The sequence below is a fragment of the Gopherus flavomarginatus genome, chromosome 9 (genome assembly GCF_025201925.1).
Source record: "Gopherus flavomarginatus isolate rGopFla2 chromosome 9, rGopFla2.mat.asm, whole genome shotgun sequence".
NCBI classification, from domain to species: domain Eukaryota; kingdom Metazoa; phylum Chordata; order Testudines; family Testudinidae; genus Gopherus; species Gopherus flavomarginatus.
Window position 1 is genome coordinate 73,332,768 of NC_066625.1, and position 22,258 is coordinate 73,355,025.

At 41.1% G+C, this 22,258-nt stretch overlaps 1 protein-coding gene across 2 annotated transcripts; it reads left to right on the forward strand.

The window, feature by feature from the left end:
• The first annotated feature begins 4,276 nt into the window (after window positions 1-4,276).
• BLOC1S6 (biogenesis of lysosomal organelles complex 1 subunit 6) lies at window positions 4,277-10,891 on the forward strand. 2 transcript variants are annotated; one of them, XM_050966682.1, is made up of 6 exons: window positions 4,277-4,426; window positions 4,744-4,837; window positions 5,379-5,523; window positions 6,611-6,698; window positions 8,012-8,098; window positions 8,838-10,891. In XM_050966682.1, exons 2-6 carry the CDS (start codon window positions 4,762-4,764, stop codon window positions 8,955-8,957), a joined length of 516 nt encoding a protein of 171 aa, XP_050822639.1. In that variant the 5' UTR covers window positions 4,277-4,426; window positions 4,744-4,761; the 3' UTR covers window positions 8,958-10,891. The 2 variants fall into 2 exon arrangements, with proteins under 2 accessions (XP_050822639.1, XP_050822638.1); XM_050966681.1 differs by lacking the exon at window positions 4,277-4,426 and having other exon boundaries at window positions 4,433-4,837.
• Window positions 10,892-22,258: the final 11,367 nt, after the last annotated feature.

The following is a 22,258-nucleotide window of genomic DNA, read 5'->3' on the forward strand; positions in this document are numbered from 1 at the left end:
ATAGGAAGACTCTCCTGCCGTAGATATTTCATATGTACTGTGTGAAAAGGCTAAATGGAGCATTTTAATTTCTTATGCAGTCATTTGAACTTAGTGAAGGTTTGGCTGCATTCTATCAATTGAATAGTCACAGTTCAGAATATTTCCTATTCATGAGATGACTTTTTTCTTTAATGCAAACAATCCATGAAGTGCCCCTGGAAGGAATTCATCCTTGTGTTGGTGCAGAGTAGGTGGGGGGCAGGGGCAGTGGATAAAGGAGGCTTGTCCCTCCTGATGCTGGAGCTGCTGGGAGACATTTTGTCCCTTGTTGGTTGGGACAGCAATAGGGACAGCTGGCAAGGCCATTTTAATTTGTGCATGGCTGCTATGTTTCCTATGAGTCTTGTGACAGCTGGAGAATAGGCAGTTGGGGCACAGGAACACCCAGGCCACATTCATCCCACTCCTGGAAGGTTCTCTGCCTGCTCCTGACACACTCTGACATGTCCTCTGTGCAGGGAGTATACAGAGCTAAGTCTGTGCCGCTTTAGGCCCCCAAGTCCAAAATCCAGATCCCCCCAAACCTCTGCTTAATGTTGCCTAAACTTGTAAGTGCCTAAATTCTCTAAGTTTCCATTAATAAAGTCTCTTAGAATACCTCAAAGTCTGTGACTGGGCATGTGCACAGCCATTTCAGTTCAGATGCCTAGCTCACACCTAAGCCCCAATGAGATTCTCAAAATAGGCATTGCCCCACCTGTCTCCTGCAGCACATGCGCCAGTAAGGTATTCTCAGAGGCTGTCTAACAGATCAGGTCACATGTAAAATGCCATTGGTGGTGGTGCCAGTGTGCATGCCCCTCCCCCCTCATAACTCTTAGCCCAGGAGTTAGACCAGTCCCACAGGATGTGGGAGAACTGGGTTCAAGTCTCCCTTTTCCTAATGTGCTGTCGTCAGCTATCCCTTGATACGAGGATGATGTCTCCCATTGATGAGACTTAAGATGGCTGAGGAGTCTAATCTGTGCTCTACAGGTTTTTCCACATATGACCTTTAACTTTATGCACATACCCCCTCCCCACCAAAAGTTATATTTGAAATGTTCTTACTGTTGCACTTTGATTTGGGTTTGATTTTGAAGGGCTGTGTATAGTTGGTTACTTAAGAATACTGATTTGTTAAAAGTACTTCCAAATACAAAGATGTTTTTCCATTGGTTTAATTAACTTTTTTTTTATTCTTTCCTAATAATGGATGTATGGCAAATGGTTTTATGAGTCATCATTGCATTTAACACAGAAAATCCTTTAAATAATGCTGAAATCATTCATAGGGTTTTGCAGAAGCACATAGGGAATGTTAAATTTCAGCCACCTACACACAACACTGCAATGCTCGCAAAGTCTGTATCCCAACACTGCCAATCCCCTGCCCATGAGCACACAACAAAATATGAACAGTAGGTATCCCTGACTGCATTCCCACATGTTTGTGTTCTTTATGGGAGCTTTGCTGGCTGCTCAAACCTCTGAGCAAGTCTCCACACCTCAGCCTCCCACCTATTGATAAGGTTTTCCCTTTTGCGCTCATAAATATTGTGCAAAACACAACATGCAGTTATAATGGTTGGAACATTTTTTTTCTGTTGCTTCCAACCTATTCCATAAACAGAGCCATTTGCCTTTCAAATGACCAAATGACTTGACTACCTTTCTGAAGCTATTCAGGTGATAGTTACAATGTTCCTTCTTTTTGTCCAAGACACCGGTGTATGGCTTCATTAGCCAGGGTATCAGGGGATAAGACAAGTCTCCCAGTATAACTGGACCAACCTCCATACCATTAATGTCTATAGTGCTCCTGTGAGCAAACAGTCCTTTCTGCATTAGTTTAAATAGTATTGAGTCCTGAAACGTTCCTAGCATTGTGGACCTTCACAGACCACCTGCATTTGTTTGTAAACGTGCCATGGTAGTCAACCTATCTTTGGAGCACCATGGAGAAATAACTCTTTCTGTTTATAAATTAGGTGCCCTGACTGTATATGTGGGGAAAATTATAGGCAGTGGGGGTCCATTAGTTGCCACAATACAGTTTGGGAACCTCGTGTGTAAAGACATCAATAATCTTCTGAGCCTTGCGACTTAGTTAGCATCTTATCAATGCCATAGCAGATCTGCATGACAGTGGCCCCAATAGTTGACTTCCCCATGGCTACAGACTGAAAACGTTCTTGGGGTGGGGGAGAAGCTTCCAGATAGAAATGGCAACCCATTTTTCCATGGGTATGGTGCATCACAAGTTGCTATGCTGTCACTGAAGCTCTGGGGTCAGTTCTCCATAGATCTCAAGAAAAGGTAGCTCTCCCCATCTTGAAGTTCTCTTGCCACTAGTGGTCACCCTAGCTCTCCAGAACAATCCTTTCCCACCAGTCCACACTGGTTTCTTGAGTCCAGCAACTGTGCTGAATCGTGTATATGTGATCCAGGAATCAGTCCTCTTGTTCCAATATCTCAGCGTTTCCTTCCTCATCCTGCTGCTGGGGCTGCAGAGTGTCCTCCTGCTGCCTGAGGAGGAGTTGCTGCTGTAGAATATTTTCCTGTTCCCACATCATCTGCTCAGTGGTACAACAGGCCAACTCCAATGCAGAATTCATCCAGCTCTGAGTGTTGTAGTACCAACTAAGCAGCCTATGCATATTTGTACTTGTCCCCATAGCAACATGGAGCACGGCTGAATCTATACTGGCTGACAGCAATTTGAAAATAACATGAGCCAGCCCAAAAAGGAAGTATGGGGCAGTATGGTAGAAATATGGGATTTTTCTTCTAAATTTGAACCTGCCTAGCTTCACACAGTTCAAAGCAAAAACAGTCCCAGGAGGATGCACACTGCTCAGCACTGAAGCAAATGGGATGCCCCTGGAGAATACAATGCCCTCAGTTTGCAGCAAACACCTTCTGTTTAAGTGATGCAAATTGCAAATGGAACAAGCATTCTGGGAACACAGTTAGTGCAATTTGCCTGCTGTGCATCAAAAAGCTCTTGATTAGCAGCCACACCTCCCATGTAGCAATGACCCAAGTCCCCTTTGTGGAGCTAGCCTTGGGGCCAACCACGAATTTAGCTACCTGTTCCTTATTTCCTTTATTCAAATTCCATAATGGTTGTACCTGACATGGCAATTTGCTGATATTACTTTTTTGAACAAACAAATTTGCTTTCTACAAATAATAATCTCAAAATTTAGTTTGCATTTGTTTTGGTAATTACAAATAGAAGTTTGTGAAGAGACTAGTGAGTTGGGAGAAAAACCTTAAGCCAGGACCACACTATAGACCTGTATCGGTGTAACTTCTAGTTATACTGACCTAATCCCTTTGCATAGACAGTGCTATATGGATGGGAGAGCTTCTCTTGTTGACATGGCTACTGCCCCAAGGAGGTGGATTAACATTTAACAACACCATGTAGTAGGATCTTCATTAAAGTGCTGCAGCACTGTAGCTGTAGCACTGTACCTGAAGACACGCTTTAGAGCAGTAATACACAGATTGTATCTTGAGCCACAAGTGGTTCTTTCATGTGTCTCCTGCTGCTCTTTGCAACACGATATTAAAACATGGTGTGATTTAATTATTAACCAATCAGGCTGCTTTTACTGTTGTTAACCAATTAAGTTATCAATTTCCAGTGTTACTAATGTATTTGCTGTGAGAATACATAGAAACCTAAATATTTCCCATCATTCACACTAATGTGGCTCTTTTGGACAATGCTGATTGCTAATTTGGCTGGTGGACCACTGTCTGACTATCTACTGCTTTACAAGAAGCCACAGAAACCTATCCCCGTCTACTAAGAAAATAAATAAAGGATTCCAAAGACTCTCTCTATTCCCCATTGCACTGTTTGTTTCTGTTTCTATGTGGAGGCCTGTGATGGTTCCCCTATTTTGTCTTCCATGGGGCAGAGCAGCCTGAGCTCCCACTGCAGTAAAATGGAGTTTGAGGGGATGCCTGCAAGGCTCAGGTACAGGGCTGTACAGCAAAGCCCTGTGCTGCTGACATTTGAAAACTAGACCTTCCCCAAGACCTGCGATACAGTCAAGTTGAAAATCAATGGTTCTGAACACTGCATCTGCTGCAGTGACAGGCGCCACCCACGCTCAGTGCTGGGCCTTGGACCACCCCATCTCCCGCTGTTGCTAAGGGTCCCGTCCTAGCAACCAGCAGCGTCAGGTGACTGACTACCACTCCAGGAGCGGGGTCACTTCCGGGCTCGGCTCCCATCTACATCCGGGGTAGCGGACGGTCCCCACTCTGAGCCCAAACTGCGGTGTCGGGTTCTGTGCTCAGGAGGGGCCGAGGCGCGGGTGCCTCAGCGGGTCGAGCGCCGCGGAGCCGGACTGCCCCCGCCCCACAATACGCGAAGGCGGGTTAGGTGGGCCCAGCTCCCGCTGCGCTTCCGGGTCTGCTGAGAGCCCCCCCCGTCCGCTTCGCCCTCCCCGCGCCAGGCCCTCCAGGGTCTAGCCGAGGAGCCGCTTCCCACGAGACACCGCGCCTGGCCTGGCCCCCGCCTCACGCGACACCCCCGTGGAGCCCCGCCCCCTCTGCCAAATCCGGGGGGCGCGAGCGATGGGCTCTGCCCCAGGGTAGGGGCCGCGAGCAGCCGGGCGGGGAGCCGCAGTGCCCCCCACCCGGGAGGAGGCAGCGGCTGCCGGGGGTCGCGCTCATGCTGCTGTCGCTCTGTGCCCTCAGTTGGCGGCGGGGAGCGCCATGGAGCAGCCCGAGGGGAAGGAGGGGTTCCTGCTGGAGGCCGCCGCCGCCCCGAGTCACACGGGGCCCGCGCTGGGTATGTGAGCAGCGGCCGCACGGAGCTCGGCTACTGATCGTCAGCATCGCGGTGACCCCTGTATTGAAGGCCAAGCATCGTGCAAACCTTGTGCTTGTCATGGAGATTGGGGGAGGAGGGTTTTTTTGCCTGGCTCTTCTCTGACGTTTGAGTATCCAAACTGGGAATTTGAACTTGGGAAGCTGCACTCAAGCGAACATGAATCCATTTCTTGTGTACGTTTAACTTCTGTGAGGGAAGAGCATTTAGCATGTCTGAATTGCTTTACTTGGTTTAGAGCGGCTTGTGTGCACAGTGTACATTTTTGTTTAAACCTCACCCTTCTGCTGTATTCTGTGATGGCATGATTTTGCTAGTGAAACCTCATCATGCAGGGAGGTGACAGGAGCATTGCTCAGTTGGTGAAGTGCAAGGAACTGCAATTTACACTCTATTGCTGAGACTCCCAACTTTTATTTCAAAATAGAAAATCCATTCCTACTAACAGATAAAGGGATTGCAATAGTTCTTAGCAGTTTAAGATTGCTACTTCTTGTTACAGATTCCTGTGAGGCATCTCCAGATGAGGGACTAATAGAAGATTTGGCTGTTATAGATAAGAAAGCTGTGGAGCAGCTAACTGAAGGATTGATTTCTCATTATTTACCTGATCTTCAGCGATCAAAACTAGCCCTCCAAGAGCTCACGTAAGCAAACTGAAAAAAGCAACTCATTCTAATACATGCATTTCCTCTCTAGAATTTCTTCAGTCAAATTCCCTTCTTCTATGTAAGTGGAATATATTTTCCTGTAGTATAGTTTACATATACAATAGACTTTTCTGTGCTTTGAGTGCAGCACTTTGAACAGTGAGTGTATATTCTGCTGATTATAATTTTAGAAGAATTGCCAGCCATGTAACCTACCAGCTGTTAAGATGGACAATTTTAAATTAAAGCACTGAAATCCATGCACCCAGTCACAGCAAAAGACACATCAACTTTCTAAGTGCTCATTCTTTTTCTGGAGAGATGTAACCTTGTGCTGTACAACTTTATTTAGAGAAAAACATCCAGCATTTGGGATGTTCTATTAAAATGGTGGTTGCAAGCAAGGTATTTTTAAGATTTTTCTTGCATGTATGAAACTCCCAAACTCTACTTTTAATTAGCTTACGCTCTTTTGTTTCATTGCTTAACATTTATAAGGGTCTCCTCTTTGTGCTTTGCTCTAAGACACTGCTGGGATTTCCAGCAAATGTCTTTGCTGTGCTTAGAATTTTCCAAATAGTGCACAAGAACACTTCATGCATCCAACGAAGTGGGTATTCACCTACGAAAGCTCATGCTCCAATACATGTTAGTCTCTAAGGTGCCACAGGACTCTTTGCTGCTTTTAAAGAACATTTTAGTAGCAAGAAGAGAGATAGCAGAGTCTTTTATAACTGTTTAATTATAATTCATTTAAATGTCAGTTTTTTAAAAAAAAATCTGCAAAGACTCAGTTCCTTTATCTACTTCTGTAGGTTTCCTGATTATTCCTCATCTACTAATATGGGGAAAAAATCTATTTAGTACAAAAGAAATAGTTAATCTGAAAAAATTCTCTTGGAATGTTGATTTTTATACAACTTATTTCTGGCATTATATCCTCATTAACAATCTGTATGTTAAGATTTCAGAGAAGAGAACAGTAGTAAAACTCAAAATTGTGAGTACTCTTTAACCAATCCAACATAGTCTATTTAGTCTGACTTCTTATGTGTGTTTTAAAGTCTTTGTACTTTTGTTTCAGACAGAATCAAGTAGTGTTACTAGACACATTAGAGCAAGAAATTTCAAAATTCAGAGAATGTAATTCCATTCTTGATATCAATGCTTTGGTAAGTGTATTCTATTATCAGTTTTTTCCTATGTTTTAACAAAAATTTGTATATGTACATGTATTGTTTTTCATCCCCTGAGAAAATGTTATAAATAGACTACTAATAATCATTACATCAATAACTCTGTTTGTTGTAAATTGGAAAATACAACAGAACCAACATGATTCTGTTAAATGGAAAGAGGAGAACATGAAGGACTGCTCAACTCCGTACAGGTATGTATACACTGCAAAAAAACCCCCTGCAACATGGTAACTTCTGGTGTGGGTCAGCTGATGTGGGCTTGCAGCGCTTGGGGTGTGAAGCTATAAAATTGAAGTGTAGACTTTGAGGGTTGGCCTGGAGCCTGGGCTCTGAGACCCTGCCCCCTCACTGGGTCTCAGAGCCCAGGCTCCAGGCCGAGACCGAGTGTCTACACTGTAATTTTATAGCCACCAGGCCAAGCCCTGTGAGCCCAAGTCATCTGACCCAAGCCAGCTGCGGCCCTGCCATGGGTCTTTTATTGCAGAGTGAACATACCCTTACTGGCCTGCAGATGAGGGATTAGCAGGCATAGACAGTGGGTCCACCTATATAAATCTAGAAGCCAAAATCAGTGCATAAAGATTGCATATGCTACTGAAGCTCCAGGAGCAGCCATTGGGTACCCATGGTACTCTGTGTCCTACCCCCCAGGTTGGTGGAAGGATTCTGGTTCACTCTGGTACATTTACTCAGGGTGTGCACAGGGACCAGCATTTGGTCCTTTGATTTAGTTGCATATTTTTTTAGTTTGAATTTTAGTGGTAACTTGAGGGAATATTCTAACAACAACAAAAATTCACAGCTGTACTTCATGATTGCCATAGTTTAAGGCAAATGACAGTGTCTTACAGAAATTGCATATGCAGTTGTGACATATGAAGACAACTTTGTGTTTGTAAGAACTTTAGGAAATTATAAGGTAGGCTTGAGAATGAAGTGTGGAACCATATAAGAGCTTGAATTTTACTCCTAGCGCTTGCTAAGCTTCAGCCACATTGGGATATAAAACTGAAAACTAATGAGCATACAAGTGATAAAATGCTTTCTTCTATCTTAATGAATATTTAAATAATTATAGTAATTTGTACCTTTTGATACATATTAGTTTTATTAAAATTGTTTTAAGTGTATAGAATTAAGACCCCAAAATATTCAAGCCAGTCTCAAACTGACTGGTCTTCAGCCTGTTTTTGAAGTTGCTGTTTTAGGGCATAGCTTTATACTCCAGACTAAGAGACATTTTTATCCACTGAAGCTTACCATTCAACCGTCTTGTGTGTTTAAAGTTTTCAGAAGCTAAACATTATCACAGCAAGCTAGTGAATATTAGAAAAGAGATGATGATGCTCCATGAAAAGACATCAAAGTTAAAAGTGAGTGGAGTGAGTTTTGCTTCCTCGTTTCAGCTGCCTGTCAATGTAGAATTTTAACAGCATACTGTCATACTCTTAATCAGTATTTTTAATATGTTAGGAATTTGTAAGAAAAACCTGGTTCTTTATATCCCTTTTCTTTGTGTAAACTTATTTTCCCTGTACTTCTAATGGTATTGAAACTAACCATGGCTGTTTTTAACCTTCACTTAAATTTTCTTATGTTAAAATATATTTGTACGCTAGCATCACTGGTGATTTTGAACTATTAAGAAAAGCTAGATTCTGTCTGAAAGCTGAGGCTGAGAATTTCTTCTGCCTCTCCATCCTTTAGTATAACACCAAAAACGGCAAAACTTCTACCAACCTGCTGGGCTGCTGTGTATAGCATGTTTGACTTCATTCAGCTGTAAAATTTGGTCCCTTGGCCAACAAAAAATTAAGTCCTCTGTGGAGGCAACAACTTGCATAGTATATACTCCTCTGGTGTTCTTAAAGAGCAATGATGGTGGGATTTGGAGGAATCCAATTCGTCCCTCTCCAAAATAGATCATCACGATGCAGAGCCCGGGGTAAAGGGCAGGGAAAGGAGATAGTAAGAAAGAGGGAGGGGTCCTCTGGATTAAGAGGGCCTGAGAGGGTTTTGGCAAGATCTCAATTATGCGTGCATGTGTCTTGCATTTAAGTTAGATTCCAAAAACCAAAGAGCTTTTGATTGATTTTTTTTTTTCTGGTTCAGAAAAGAGCTCTCAAACTGCAGCAGAAGAGGCAGAAAGAAGAACTAGAACGAGAACAGCAACGTGAGAAGGAACTTGAAAGAGAGAAACAGTTAACAGCAAAACCAGCTAGAAGGACATGAAAGCTGAGCATACATCAACTTGTCCAAATTAATTATTTTTAAATTCTCTGGACTTGTTAAGGCAGACTCTGTTATACTGGTGAACTAAAGTTGTTACTGGGAAGAGTCTCTTGTACAGTATTATAAACTCCAGAATGCTAAGAACCAGTTGGTAAATTGCTGCTTTTCCATTTCAGCCATTCAGGATGCCTTCTTTTCTAATGCTATGCTGTTTGATATTAATCATAATGTAAATTTAGTTTTGATATATGCAGGGGAATTTAAATGTCAATTTTAATTACATATCTATTCATTTTCCATTTGTTTTTTCTGGTGTTTGAAATATTGGCTAAGAAATAATAGGCTGTGTATTCTTTCAGACAAAATGTTGAATGTGGTTGGTGCAGTTTGGGAGTTCAGTTATGATCCATGGACATCCGCAGCTCTGAGGTTGCTTCAGTTCAGATGTCTTTATCTTGTTGAGTCCACAGGTCACAAATATCAGCCTTCTGTGCTAGTTAGGTATAGTTGATCTCTCCCCCAGTTGCTATATAACTGAGTGTTAAAGCCATATGATATTACTGATCATGTGTGAGAAATACAAATTACCTCCTTATGTTGGGACTGTTTCCTCCTTTCTTCCCTCCTCCCCCTACTCCCTCCACACACACAGGCTGATGGGCCCAGTTCATTTGGGTGAAGACTCCCTTTATTACAGCAATCTTCCTTGGATCTTATAACTACATGATTTGAGATGATCACTTCTGACTATTCCCCAAGCCTGACAGGATGAATGTGAAAAACGTGTTAAATTAAGATTAGCATAACTAATGCATGCATTGTACAAGAGTGATCCTATAATGAAATTGCCAGCCCTTGTGCTTGGATAAATGCTTTCTTGGATGGCTGTGATTCAGGCCAAAGTAACTGAAAGTCAGGTACGAGTTAGAGAGGGAGACTATGAAGCCAAGTCAATTGTATTGTTAAACAGATCTCAAAGGATTCAAAAGCTGTAAATTTCATTGCTTTCTATGTAATAGACGCTATTTTAAATTCATTTACATCTTCAGGAAAAATTCTTGCAGTGTGATATTATTTCATGCAATTGACCCAGTTTTAACTTAAATGAGAGAATCTGCTTCACTTGGTTAAATTTTTTCACCAGTGCTGATAACTAGTACTGAAAGATTGTATCTGGGATGCTCTTAAGTAAATGTAGGGTGGGGCTTACCTACAACATTCTCTGAATGTGTAACTGTTTTCTTATAGAATTTGGTACAGCCTCCTGTTCAGATGAATATATACACAGTTTAACAGTCTAGATAAGCTTTTAACTATTTCATTTCTGCAGTCAGACAAGGTAGTTATTTTACATCTGTACCTTTTGAATCAATATTAGTAAAATAAATGTCATCTGAGCTGACATGCTTATCAGGAGGTAAGATTAAGTGTAAACTTTGTGTAAGCTATTTATAAAAATGGATGGCAAGACATTTAAAGGGACGCCAACTTGAAATCTAATTGGTTTTTAAAAATAATTAAAAGTAGTTTCAAATGCTACATATGCCTGCCCTAATTTCTCAATATTTATGATGTTACAACTAAATTTTCATATTTTTTTTAATGGTTTTCCTTTTTCTTATGTGAATGACCTTCTCAAACAGGGAAATAGCAAAACTAACTATATGTAAAGTGCCATCCAATTCATATAGTGTAAACAGAGGGGGTGAGGAGACAAAACTCTCAATTTTTCAGTTGCAGTAATTAAGTAGGTACTCATAGCAATAATAGATTAAAAAAATTCAGGCGGTGTTTTTATTTTATTTTTTTAGTTGACTTTGCAGGAGAATTGTTGATGTATACTGTGGGTTTTTTAATGCATTTCTAAAAATATGTACAAAAATGCTAATCTGTTTTTGGAACAGAGTAATAAATTAAGTAATTTTAAATATTAACCTCTTTTTATTTTGTAATTAAATATGTTGCACAATTAGATTCTGAAAATATACTTTAATAAGAACTTTTTTTATAGTAGGAAACTAGATGTGTCAGTCACACATCCAAATCAGAATTAACTTCCTCTGCTAAACACTTTTTTTTTTTTGTTCTCTAGTGAGGGGGGGGAAACATTGTTTCAGGCTCTAGTAGCTTTCTAATAGTGAAGAATTGTTTTAAAAATTGTGATTGTTCACTATTATGCAGAAGAGAGAAATCCAGACATGGAAATTAATGAGTAAGCAATTTACATGGTATATCATTTTGGATTAACATGTCATCTGTTGAAGAAAGTTAACTTGACAGTGCTTTATTGAAGAACCTCAATTGCACTTGGATAGAGGAAAAGTAAAAATGTACTGGACAACATCCATCCACTGCCAAAAAGGAAAAAAGCAGCTGAGACTTTTTTTTTTTTAAAGAAAGAACCCTGATATCGTAGGGTAAATAGGATAAATGGAAATTTTGGAAAGTGTGGAATTTGATATAACTTTGGTTACACAGAAATTTAAAAAAAAATAAGATACTGGTCAGAGCTGTAACTTGGATTCTGTAGAGCACAGAATTATGCCTCACAAAATTGCATCTTCACAGGGAATGTAATAATTTTTGCCCAGACCTTCTGTAAAATCTCTTTATTAATGGACAGGGTTTTCTTTTTCAAATTGTCCTGTTGCAGTTAAATCAATATGACAGAGAGAGGAAATATCCAACTCAACCATTTTTTTCTAGAGTTCAGCCTTGCGAAATTCTACTTGGCTGGAGCAAGAAACTGTTTCTTTTTATAGGGAAGTAAAATTCTAATTAGTTTTTTCCATCATCCTTATGGTAAGTGTGTGTGTGTTGGGATGTCTTTTTCCCAGTTGCATCAATGGGGATTGTACTACTTGACTATCTCACAAGCTTGTTGTGAGATTAACATTTGTGAAACACTCTGAAGATGTATAATTGCATGTGTCATGGACGTTGTCTAAACACAAAGTTGGACTGATTTGTAACTTTTGATTTCTAAATCAATACAACCCCATATTGTGTATGCAGTTATACTGATTTACTTGTTTATATTGAGTGTGTTTTGATAAAATCTGTATTGATAAACACCTTTTTATTGGTATAAATGTAAATGTGCTATGCTAGGGGGATGCAACCAATTTAACTATTTTTAGAAACACATACTGTTAAATTGTTGCAACTTGTGTGTATACAAGGCTTTTATTTTATTACTTGCCCCAAGTATCCAATTTGCTTTTTAAGCTGCTAATGCACATCAGGTGTATGTCTTCATTCAGCTATTCAGTTGCTCTTTAGCCATTATCTTCTGAGGAGTCCATACATTTAGAGACTATCATCACAGAAGCGAATGGTAGACTGAAAACATTCCCTTAATATTGCTCCTATTTACCAATCTCTAGAGTACCCCATTATTCTCCTTTTTTTGCTCAATTTCTTCTTTCTTAATTTTTAATTCACAACTAGACTTTGCACTTTGTCTCCTATGTGTCAGCTTCTTTCCTTAAAGTTAATTAAGGGAAACATGCTTTTTTAAAATTCTGGTAAATTATTCTCACTTGTTGCCTCTTAATTACAACTTTGATATCAATGTAGCACTTGTTTGCAAGGTTGCAAATAATTATTTTTAAAACTGCTCAGAATTTCAGTATCTGAGAAGGTACTTAATTCACAATGCTTCTGTAAACAGACTTTCCTGCCACATAGTGAGCATATGTAGTACTTCATGTCCTACCATTGCTGTTTGTTCTGTAAGTTCGTTCTAAAATTCAACAGCTAGGGCCCTGGTCTGGCAAAAATCTATTCAGGTGCTTAATTTTACTAATATGAGTAGTTTCATTGACTTAAGTGAGTAAAATTAAGCACATCAATAAATCTCTGCAGAACTTGAGGCTAACAGGATATGCATGCAAGACCATAGGGGAGAGAGCAATCAGATAAACTAATGGGATTATCCATGCCAGCAAGAATGGTTTAGTAGTAAGTGTTTAATTTTAGAGTCTGATCCTGCAAATAATGTCACCAAATCAAGGAAGAGAATAGAAAAGGTATGAGTTGACAAAAGAAGAGGAAGGAAGAAAAGCCCTTATTTGAATGGTTGTTTTGGTACAGCTCCTTTAACTAAATGCATGTATTGTATTTTTACATAAATCAAAATAGAGTAACTGCCTTTTGCTCTAGAGAGCTGTAATTATATATAATTCCTGAAAATATCCCCTTAGCCAAAAATAGCCAAGCAACAAAAAGAAACCATAAATACTTTTATAAACCTGCTAATTTCCCAGTCTTGCCTATCTCAAATATTCAGAAACCATGAATGAGGCGTGTGAAAAAATTGAGATTTTAAAAATAATGGGGTGTGGGGGGTTCTGGGTTTTGATCTAAGGTTTATACTTTTAAGTTTTCCTCTACAACTATCAGAGCTCACCATCTTTCTGCAAAATTTTCAGCATTTTAAAAATATCATGACTTTAGGAGCTGGGGTTTCATGGAAAACACCAAATATCATAAGATTGTGATACCATTACTGAATTTGTAAATTTTGACTTCCATCATAGTTATCTGGCAAGTTGGGGTGAGTGACACATGACAATTGAGGGTGGTGGAAACTAGCTGAAAGAAAATGCGTTTTGATGAAGGATTTGAAGGAAATTGATGAAGCTGTTTGCTTTCAAGGCATATAGGGTGGCGTGTGTGTGTGTGTGGGGGGGGAATTACAAAGGTGTGAGTGAGTAAAAGACTAAGAGCATCTCCAACAATAGGTTCCATGTGGGAGCAGGGGCCCTCCCACACACAACCAGTTTCTGAATAAGAACCAAAGCGATCTGTAACGGGAAGGCTGGGGGGAATACTATGGGGTGAGGACACTGAGATGTAGGCAGGGACAGAGTTTTGAAAGTCTAAAGGAGTTTGAATTTGGAACAAAAAAGAAAGGATACCCATAAATAGGTTGGGATAGCTAGATAATTTGTGCTGCAGCATTTTGGATGGTGGGAAACTTGGAAGCCAGAGAGGGGAAGACTGACACTTGAGGTGAAAAATGACTGAGGTATGGACAAGAAGGGATTGTAAAGGAAGAACTGATGGGAGCTACGCTGGTATTGTTTCAGATGAGTTAGAGATAACACAGAGAAAGAGAAACATTTGACATAATTCACAGCAACATTTTCCCCTCAAATAGTGTATTTAAAGGCAACATGGAGGCAGTGGTATGCCTGCTCACAATGCACTGTGCTTTTGCTGATGCAACATGAGCTGTGTGGCCACAAGGGGCAGAGTCTGAGTGCATTCTACCAAAATAGGTTTGTTTTCTGGTATGGTGCCACTGCTCTGTTGACATAACTTTCCAGTGTAGATAAGACCTCATTATCAATCCAAAAAACGTATAGTCACGGTCTAATCTCAGATCCCCTGCCTGCAGTACATGCAACTGGAAAAAGCTGTTTACACATCAGCCATAATAAAGCACCACTCCTTGGGTTTTTCCTCTTTCTAAAGTTGTATCTAAGTTATTCATATATGTACTAATTCACTCAGTTCAATAATGAGGTCATTCCTCAGTAATATGTTTTTGCTATAAATAACTAGTATTCATTACTATGAGAGCTCCCTCATGACAGTTTGCCTTTGGCCTGACTCTGGCTCCCTCTTGTAGTGTTTTTCAAAGGGTTTAATATATTGATTCTAGAACAAACTTCTGCTAATTGTTGGAGTGCCTGAAACATCATTAACAGGTTTTCTTTCCCAACTTTAGATGACTTCTGTGGCACTATTTGGTCTGAATTTCTTGGCCCAGATCTACAGACACACGCAGGCACCTAAGGCTCTGTCTACACTTTTGGCAGCATGCAGGGTACACGTGACTACATTTCCCCAGTGAAAAGCAGCCTGCAGCCACACTGCAGTGTGTAGCTATATGCTGCAGTGATAGGCTCTGGCAGGCAGGAGGTAGCAGGAATCTGCCAGAGCCTTTGCCACCTTCCTCCCTCTCACTCAGAGCCTTTCCTGGTGGCTGGAGTCTTTCACTGCAGTGAGGGAAAGGCTCTGGCAGCAGGGATGTTTCACTGCTAAAAATAGCAGTGTTGATGGGGGAGGAACTGCTTGGGCATGTAGAGAGACATGAAGGGTATATACCTAGGGCTGTGGTGTGCCTGTACGCTACTTGCCTAACCAGTACATCATCAACTACAGTGCTATTTATGCCCATGCTAGCTGAGCATCCAGTGTCTGTACTCTACATACTACTGTAAGTGTAGATCTACCCTAAATCCCAGTTTTGGCCCCACAGCAATCCACAAAACTTCTGCCAAACTTCATAGGTATCTAAACTCAGCCAGTGCCCAGGTTTTCAAAGTAAAAGTTCCCTAGGTGCTTATGTTTCCAAGCACCTGCACTGCTACCTCCCTCAACACCTATCTCCTGCCTAACCCCAGGCCCTACAGTGATTCATGAACTAGAGGAAGAAAGGCATTCAGCTGCCTAAATTGTGGGCAGGGCCCAGGCTGGTAGACAGGCTCGGGGTGGTCTACCAGATTGGGTCCATTCAAAATCTAGCTGGTGGAAGAGGAGGAGAAGGCACTGCTCACCTTATAACTTTTAGCCTAGTGATAATAGCACTTGCCTGGGATGAGGGAGACCCAAGTTCAGTTTCCACTTCCCTGTGAGAAGGGGAGAAAGGATTTGAACTGGGGTTTCCCTCTTATCAAGAGAGTAAGTCAGACCAAATCAGTCTTGCTTCCTGGCCCAATGACTGACTGTGTGTGTGGGTGGGGGGAGGGATAGCTCAGTGGTTTGAGCATTGGCCTGCTAAAACGCAGGGTTGTGAGTTCAATCCTTGAGGGGGCCACTTAGGGATCTGGGGCAAAAATCAGTACTTCGTCCTGCTAGTGAAGGCAGGGGGCTGGACTCAATGACCTTTCAAGGTCCCTTCCAGTTCTAGGAGATAGGTATATCTCCAATTATTAAAAATACTTAAATAGTCATTGAGTCAGAGAGCAAGACTGATTTGGTAGTCCAATGGCCAGGGAACCCCCTGGCTGGTGGGAGACCCTGGGCCCCAGTCCCCTCCAAAACACTAAATACTGAACTTAGGATGGAAAAATCAAATGCCCAAATATAAAATGTGGAATAACTGGCAAGGCAGAAATACTACTGGAAAGGATCTGGGTGGATATAGTGGATTGCTAAGAGGCAATGATGCAGTTGCAAGAAAGGCTAATATTCAGGGGAAGGGGGTGTTATTAACAGGAATGTTGTATGTAAGACATAGGAGGTAATTGTCCCCCTCTAGTCAGCACTGGTGAGGCCTCAGCTGGAGCACTGCTTCCAGTTCTGAGCACCACACAGTGGACAAATTGGAGAGAGTCAGTGGAAGTTTCCATGATTTGGCAAAGTCTAAAGGACATGACCTGGGGAAAAGTCTCCAGGATCTGGCCTGGAGTCCTGCGTCCAGTTCCAGGCACCACACTTTAGGAAAGATGTGGACATATCAGGGAGAGCCACAAAAATGATACAAGTTTTAGAAAACCTGACCTTTGAGGAAAGGTGAAAAACCAAACAAACCCAGGCATGTTTAGTTTTGAGAAAAGATGACTGAGGGGAGACATGATAAGTCTTCAAATATGTTAAGGGCTGTTAATAAAGAGGATGGTGATCACTTGTTCTCCATTCCACAGAACGCAGAACAAGAAGTAATGGGCTTAATCTGAAGCAAGCAGATTTAGGTTACACATCAGGAAAAAAAATTCTCACTCTAAGGAGAGTTAAGTACTGAAATAGGTTACAGTGGAGGGTCCTAGATATACTTGGTCCTGCCTCATCACAGGGGGCTAGAATAGATGACCTCCCAAGTTCTCTTCTAGCCATACATTTCTGCACAACAGGCAGTTACGTGAGCGCTAGGATGCCAGCAACTTGAAGCTAATACCCCAATGTGTAAATGTGAAATCTAAAATATGGTGTTTAGAGATTACCCTGCTCTCTCATTTACCCTTCCTAATTTTGATTGATTTTACTGAGATTTTAGTAGCTCTTTTTCTCAGATGACCCATAAGCATCAGCTGATGTAATAATAACCACAGTCTCCATTTAAGAAAGTGATGGCTACAATTGTTTTTCAGCAAATACAGTCATCATACAGGTCAGTATGTGGGCAGATAGGGTATAACTGTAGTTTTTAGGGGTTCAATAACCAGAGCCAGAATTTGAAACTGAAGCCCTTCCCTATGGTTAAATATTTAATAGAGTCAGAGATCCCTGCTGTGGGAATATATGAGGTTAAGCAGCCTAAGGATTTTATATTTTGCTGATTCCAGAATTGTGAGTTCCAAAGCTTCAAGCTATATTAATTAGCTGCTTCGCATATAAATACTTCTGCTCATGGCATGTGTCTGGTTTTCAACAGATTCAGACCCTGCAGGAAGCTCACTTGTATTACCAACTGCCTCTTACTACTAGTCATGTAAGTGCATTGATCAGTCATTTGTATTTATGTGATGTTGATATCACATGCTCAAAGAAGTTAGTTGAATATCAACAAAATTCTTCCATGTTGGACTTGACCCTAATCTCATTTTAGTCTGTCGGAGTTTTGATATGGATTTAAGTGGTAACACGAGCAGGCCTATACTGCGGGCTATTAATGAAATCTGAGACATGAAATTTTAAAACCCACTAAAGCAGTACTTAATCTTAAACCAAGTTCTGATTTCTTTGTGTGTGTTACAATAGTCTCTAGTTAACGAGCATCAGATATTCTGAAAAGCCCACTAATTGTTTAAAATTGTGCAGAACTTGTTTTAGCAATGAAATTTTAATAGATTAGTTGATCTGAGGTTTGGTGTTAGTTCATTACTTTTGTGTGATATAGCATTTCACACACTGTATAATGGGGACCACATGCTTAGAGGTGAAAGGAAATGATTTCTGATCAGGTTACTCTTCAGTTACTAAATATGCGTGTATAAATGTTTTGCAGAGAGACAGATTCTAGGCCTGTTTTTCCTTGCAAGGTGGATTTATTTTTTGGATGTTTAATTTGTTGATTTCTGCTTTATAATTGCAGGTTAAAATGATTTATAGATGGTGTAGGAAAGAGATGTCTTAGTTCATCTTTTTTTATAGTAGCTGTTGGACATGAATGATTTTTCAATATTTTTAAAGTGCAGTTTAGAGTGCAAGTTCTGTTTTAATGGTGGGAAGAGGGTGGCTCACACAGAAGAAATTCCAGTCAAAGTCTAAGTGCTTAAGAGATTTAAATTAAGGAAGTGACTCACAATTGAGACAGATATGGTGGTTTTACTACTGGCAATCTCTGTAATTGCTCCTGAGTCTAGCGACAAATGTAGGAAAAATTAACTACAAATAAAATACACCTCACATGATCTTTCATACCTGCATGGAGAAATTTCACTGCTCACCCATGTCAGTTGCCCTCCTAAGCTTCAAAAGTGGATGGAGGATGACACTGGTACCTGCTTGGGAACATATTTGTTACTATATTTTGGGTATTTTGCTGATTTGTCTATTTTGTTAGTTCTCCTTTTGATGGGGAGTTGTTGCAATTTAGAGGCCTCCAGGAAGAAGTATATTTTAAATTTCTCCATAAAGAAACAAGACTTGAAGAAATCAGACACGACTTTACAGTTGCTTTTCTTCTCCATTACAACAACAGATGGAGATAGGCAATCTGTTTATGGTAGTGCTTGCTTTCTGCTAGGCACTTTCCAGAGCTCACAATTTAAGCTTAGACTGACATATACACAAGTAGACATACTTAGGAATGGGAAATAACACATACTTTCCTCCCCCACTTCTGTATTATGGACTGGCACAATTTATAACTATTTATGTTAGAAAATTGTACCACAGGGACAGGCACATGTTGCTGAGAGATATTTGGCTGTGCAGATCCTGAGCTGTCCCTGAGAAGGTAGGGCTAAAGCGGGATGAATGAGCCTCCTGTTCTCAAAGACTGCATACTCCTATGGGGCAGCATCTCAGATCCAACAACCTTTGCAACAGGTGGTTGCAAATGTAACCTACCATCTGTTCATAACTAAATTGAAACCTGTTTTTCCCAGACCTCACCCAGTTTTTCTATGGAACAAGGTAATACAAACATCAGGCCAGTCAGTCTCCTTAGGGTGTGTGGTCTGGACTCCCTAGGAAGGCAGAAAAGGGATGATGAACATAGTCTTAGCCCTCACTTGCAGCTTAAGTCAGGGGACCATTCTCTGTGAGGGAGTTGTCCAACTGCAGCCAATCAGGTGCCCAATGCAGCGGTGTGTTAAGGCCAGACATACATCAGTCCTTCCCTCTCCAGCCTGCACACTAATCCTGCTAAGACACTACAACTGCCACACACTTCTGGCAGCACTGACTTGCCGCTGGAAGAGTTTCCCTTTACTGCTAGAGGTAAGTGTTTTCTTCATTCTCAGCCTAATCTGCCGCTTCTAGAAACACTTTGATCAATCAGAATAATTAACAGAATGATTTTAAAAAACTTGTTTAAGATAGTAAAATTGTATTGGGGAAATGAAGTCTTTTCCCAATAGATACAGTTGAAGATCAGTTCTTTCGGACCAGAAGGCAGAGAATGGTACCTTTTCAGTGACAAGGTGGGTGAGATAATATCTTTTATTGGAACAAGTTCTGTTGGTGAAAGAGACAAGCTTTTGAGACTTATCATTGTGTCTAAGACGACACAGGCATCTTACATTCCTAATCTAAGGGAGAGGATGAGTGTTTGTGAACATTTCCTGTCTCTTTTTCTCAAGTGTCTGTTAATGAAAAGAGTAAAATTAGTGAAGGCATAATTGATAAATTCTGTAATAATCATTCATTTTACATGTACAGTGATTCCACCGCAAATAGTTAAGGATAGAGGATACTTAACCAATTAAAAAAAACAACTGTCAAATGTTCTTTTTTGAATTTATCACAAGGGGAGGCTTAGAAAATTGTGCCACTAAAAATGTTCATTTTAGACTAACTAAAAAGGGAGCAAGGGGAATGCATGGGAATAGAAAACTAAAACCTGTAAAGTTTAAAACAGATAATGTATCAGCAAGTAGAAGAGATTGCACATTCTGATTTTCTGGGGGAGAGCGATACTTTTGTAAGCACTGTATTGATCTGATCAAGAAGAGTCATGCACTAGCTAGAACTAGGGATAGTTCAATCAGCTGGAAAAAGGAGCTTATTGTGCTTAAAAAAACAAAAAGCCCTGCAAGAATTTGCTCTGGTTCTAGTAGGTACCTGAGGGAATGCACATTGATTATTCAGGGATAAGGGTTCCATATGGGAATTCATACATTGTAGTCCCACAGTTTAATAGAAAACCCAGAATCTTACAAAAGATCAAAGAAATATGAAATAACAAGAAGGATGGTCAATTGCAAATGCAACTTGTATTCCACCAAAATTAATAGCAACTTGATATAAATATGTTTCTTGGGGTTTATTTCTTTTCGTTTTTGCTAAAAAATATTCCATTTACTAATTTTGTACCATATAGGTTTATAAAGCAGGCAAAATTGCAGCAAATCAACCAAAATCTTCAGTGTTACAGCTAATCACAGACGTCTCTGAACCTAGCAGAGAACATTCATGAGAAGAGGCATACGCTGTTTTGCTTAACTTTGCGATAACTGGTTGCAGCCATTAGCTGTGACATGCATCTGGAGCCTCCTTTCTACAAGTAGAAGCTCAAAGTTACCAAAAATAAGATACAAACTACAAGAAAGAGCTCAGAACAGTATGGAAATATATCTATCTCATAGAACTAGAAGGGACATTGAAAGGTCATCGAGTCCAATCCCCTTCCTTCACAACAGGACCAAGTACTGTCCCTGGCAGATTTTTGCCCCAGATCCCTAAATGGCCCCCTCAAGGATTAAACTCACAACCCTGGCTGCCCATGTGGGAGTGACACAAACTGCAGTACTCCTATGTACCAGATGCAGTTCTGAGATGAAAAGGTTATTCATGCCCTATAGCAAAAGCTGTGTCTAAATATGCATAAACCACAGATGACCGGGACATGTGCCTGGCTCCTCTTTAAAAGCCCTGAATTTTGACATTTTTTTCATACTCTTCTCCTCCAGCTCTTAATCTACCCCTCTCCCAGTAGCATGAGTAAACTGGAACAGCCCTATGATCTCTTACAACTCTGACCAGTTGAGGCTTGCCTCAGTGTTACATTTGCTGTATCTCTCCCCAGCCACGACTTATTCATCTCTAGGCTTCAATGCAGCAGTTGAACAGACTATAGACAGATGGCAAAAACCTAGTACCAAGAGGGGAAGGTCAGAACAATACTGGGGCAACAGACAGCCTATCAGCTTAGGGCCTGTTGGTTGCTTAAGGGGTATTTTGCTCTCACAGGCTGATGAATTATCACTTCCTTACATATTAGGCCTCCCTTAAACTTTTCTGGCTTTCTTTTGCCCATATAGTTAAACATAACTGATTATGAAATTATAACCACCAATGTCTTGACACTAAAAAGGCATACAGAAGTAAGTCAATGGGACAGAGAGGAAGAGAAGAGCTTCCTACAATTTTAGAAGGTGTCTTTTTTCAAATGTAGATATGCCTGGCAATAATGGGCTTCAGTACAATGGAATATCAGCTTGCAAGATGCATCCTCCCCTCTGGCCAAAGCTTCACAGTACAGTTTTTAACTTAACAGGGATTCTGGTTCATTACAATTTAGATCTTGCTTTCCCTTAGGACTATAGTTTCTTGACACTTCTTATCAAGCTTAACTCCTGTATTTTCCCAAAAGGCATCATGGGGTGATTCATTTGAAGGTCAGAGCCCCTGCAAGACTGAGGAGAGAACAGCTTCAGCACAAAGGAGCTTCCTGGATGGTTAAACCATACACCAGCTGGGAATAACCTCGCCAATGCTGGGACGAGTTTTACCTTAGGTAGACGCTGAAGCCTTTCAAAGCTGTCTGGTTGTAAGGGCAAAAGGAAGCTGTGAAAACGGGCGGGGGAGAGAATAACTCCTATCTGCTCCTGAAAGCAACCCCCACCCCTTCAGTGATGGTCAGTTGTATTTTACTTACTAGCACGTGCAGGAGGCGGCGTGCAGCGGTACTGGGGAGCACGTTGTTCAAAGCCCCTGGCAGTTGCTAGCGCTGCAGCTCTGCGCCGCCACCCTGCATTACGCGCCTTGCCTCCAGCTGTCGCACCTGCCCCCGCGGACCCCAAAGCACTTGACAACCGCTCCGCACGCCGGGGGTGCAGCCCCGCTCCGCACGCCGGGGGTGCAGCTGCAGCTGCCCGCCCCCACGGGCTCCTCCCGGCTTT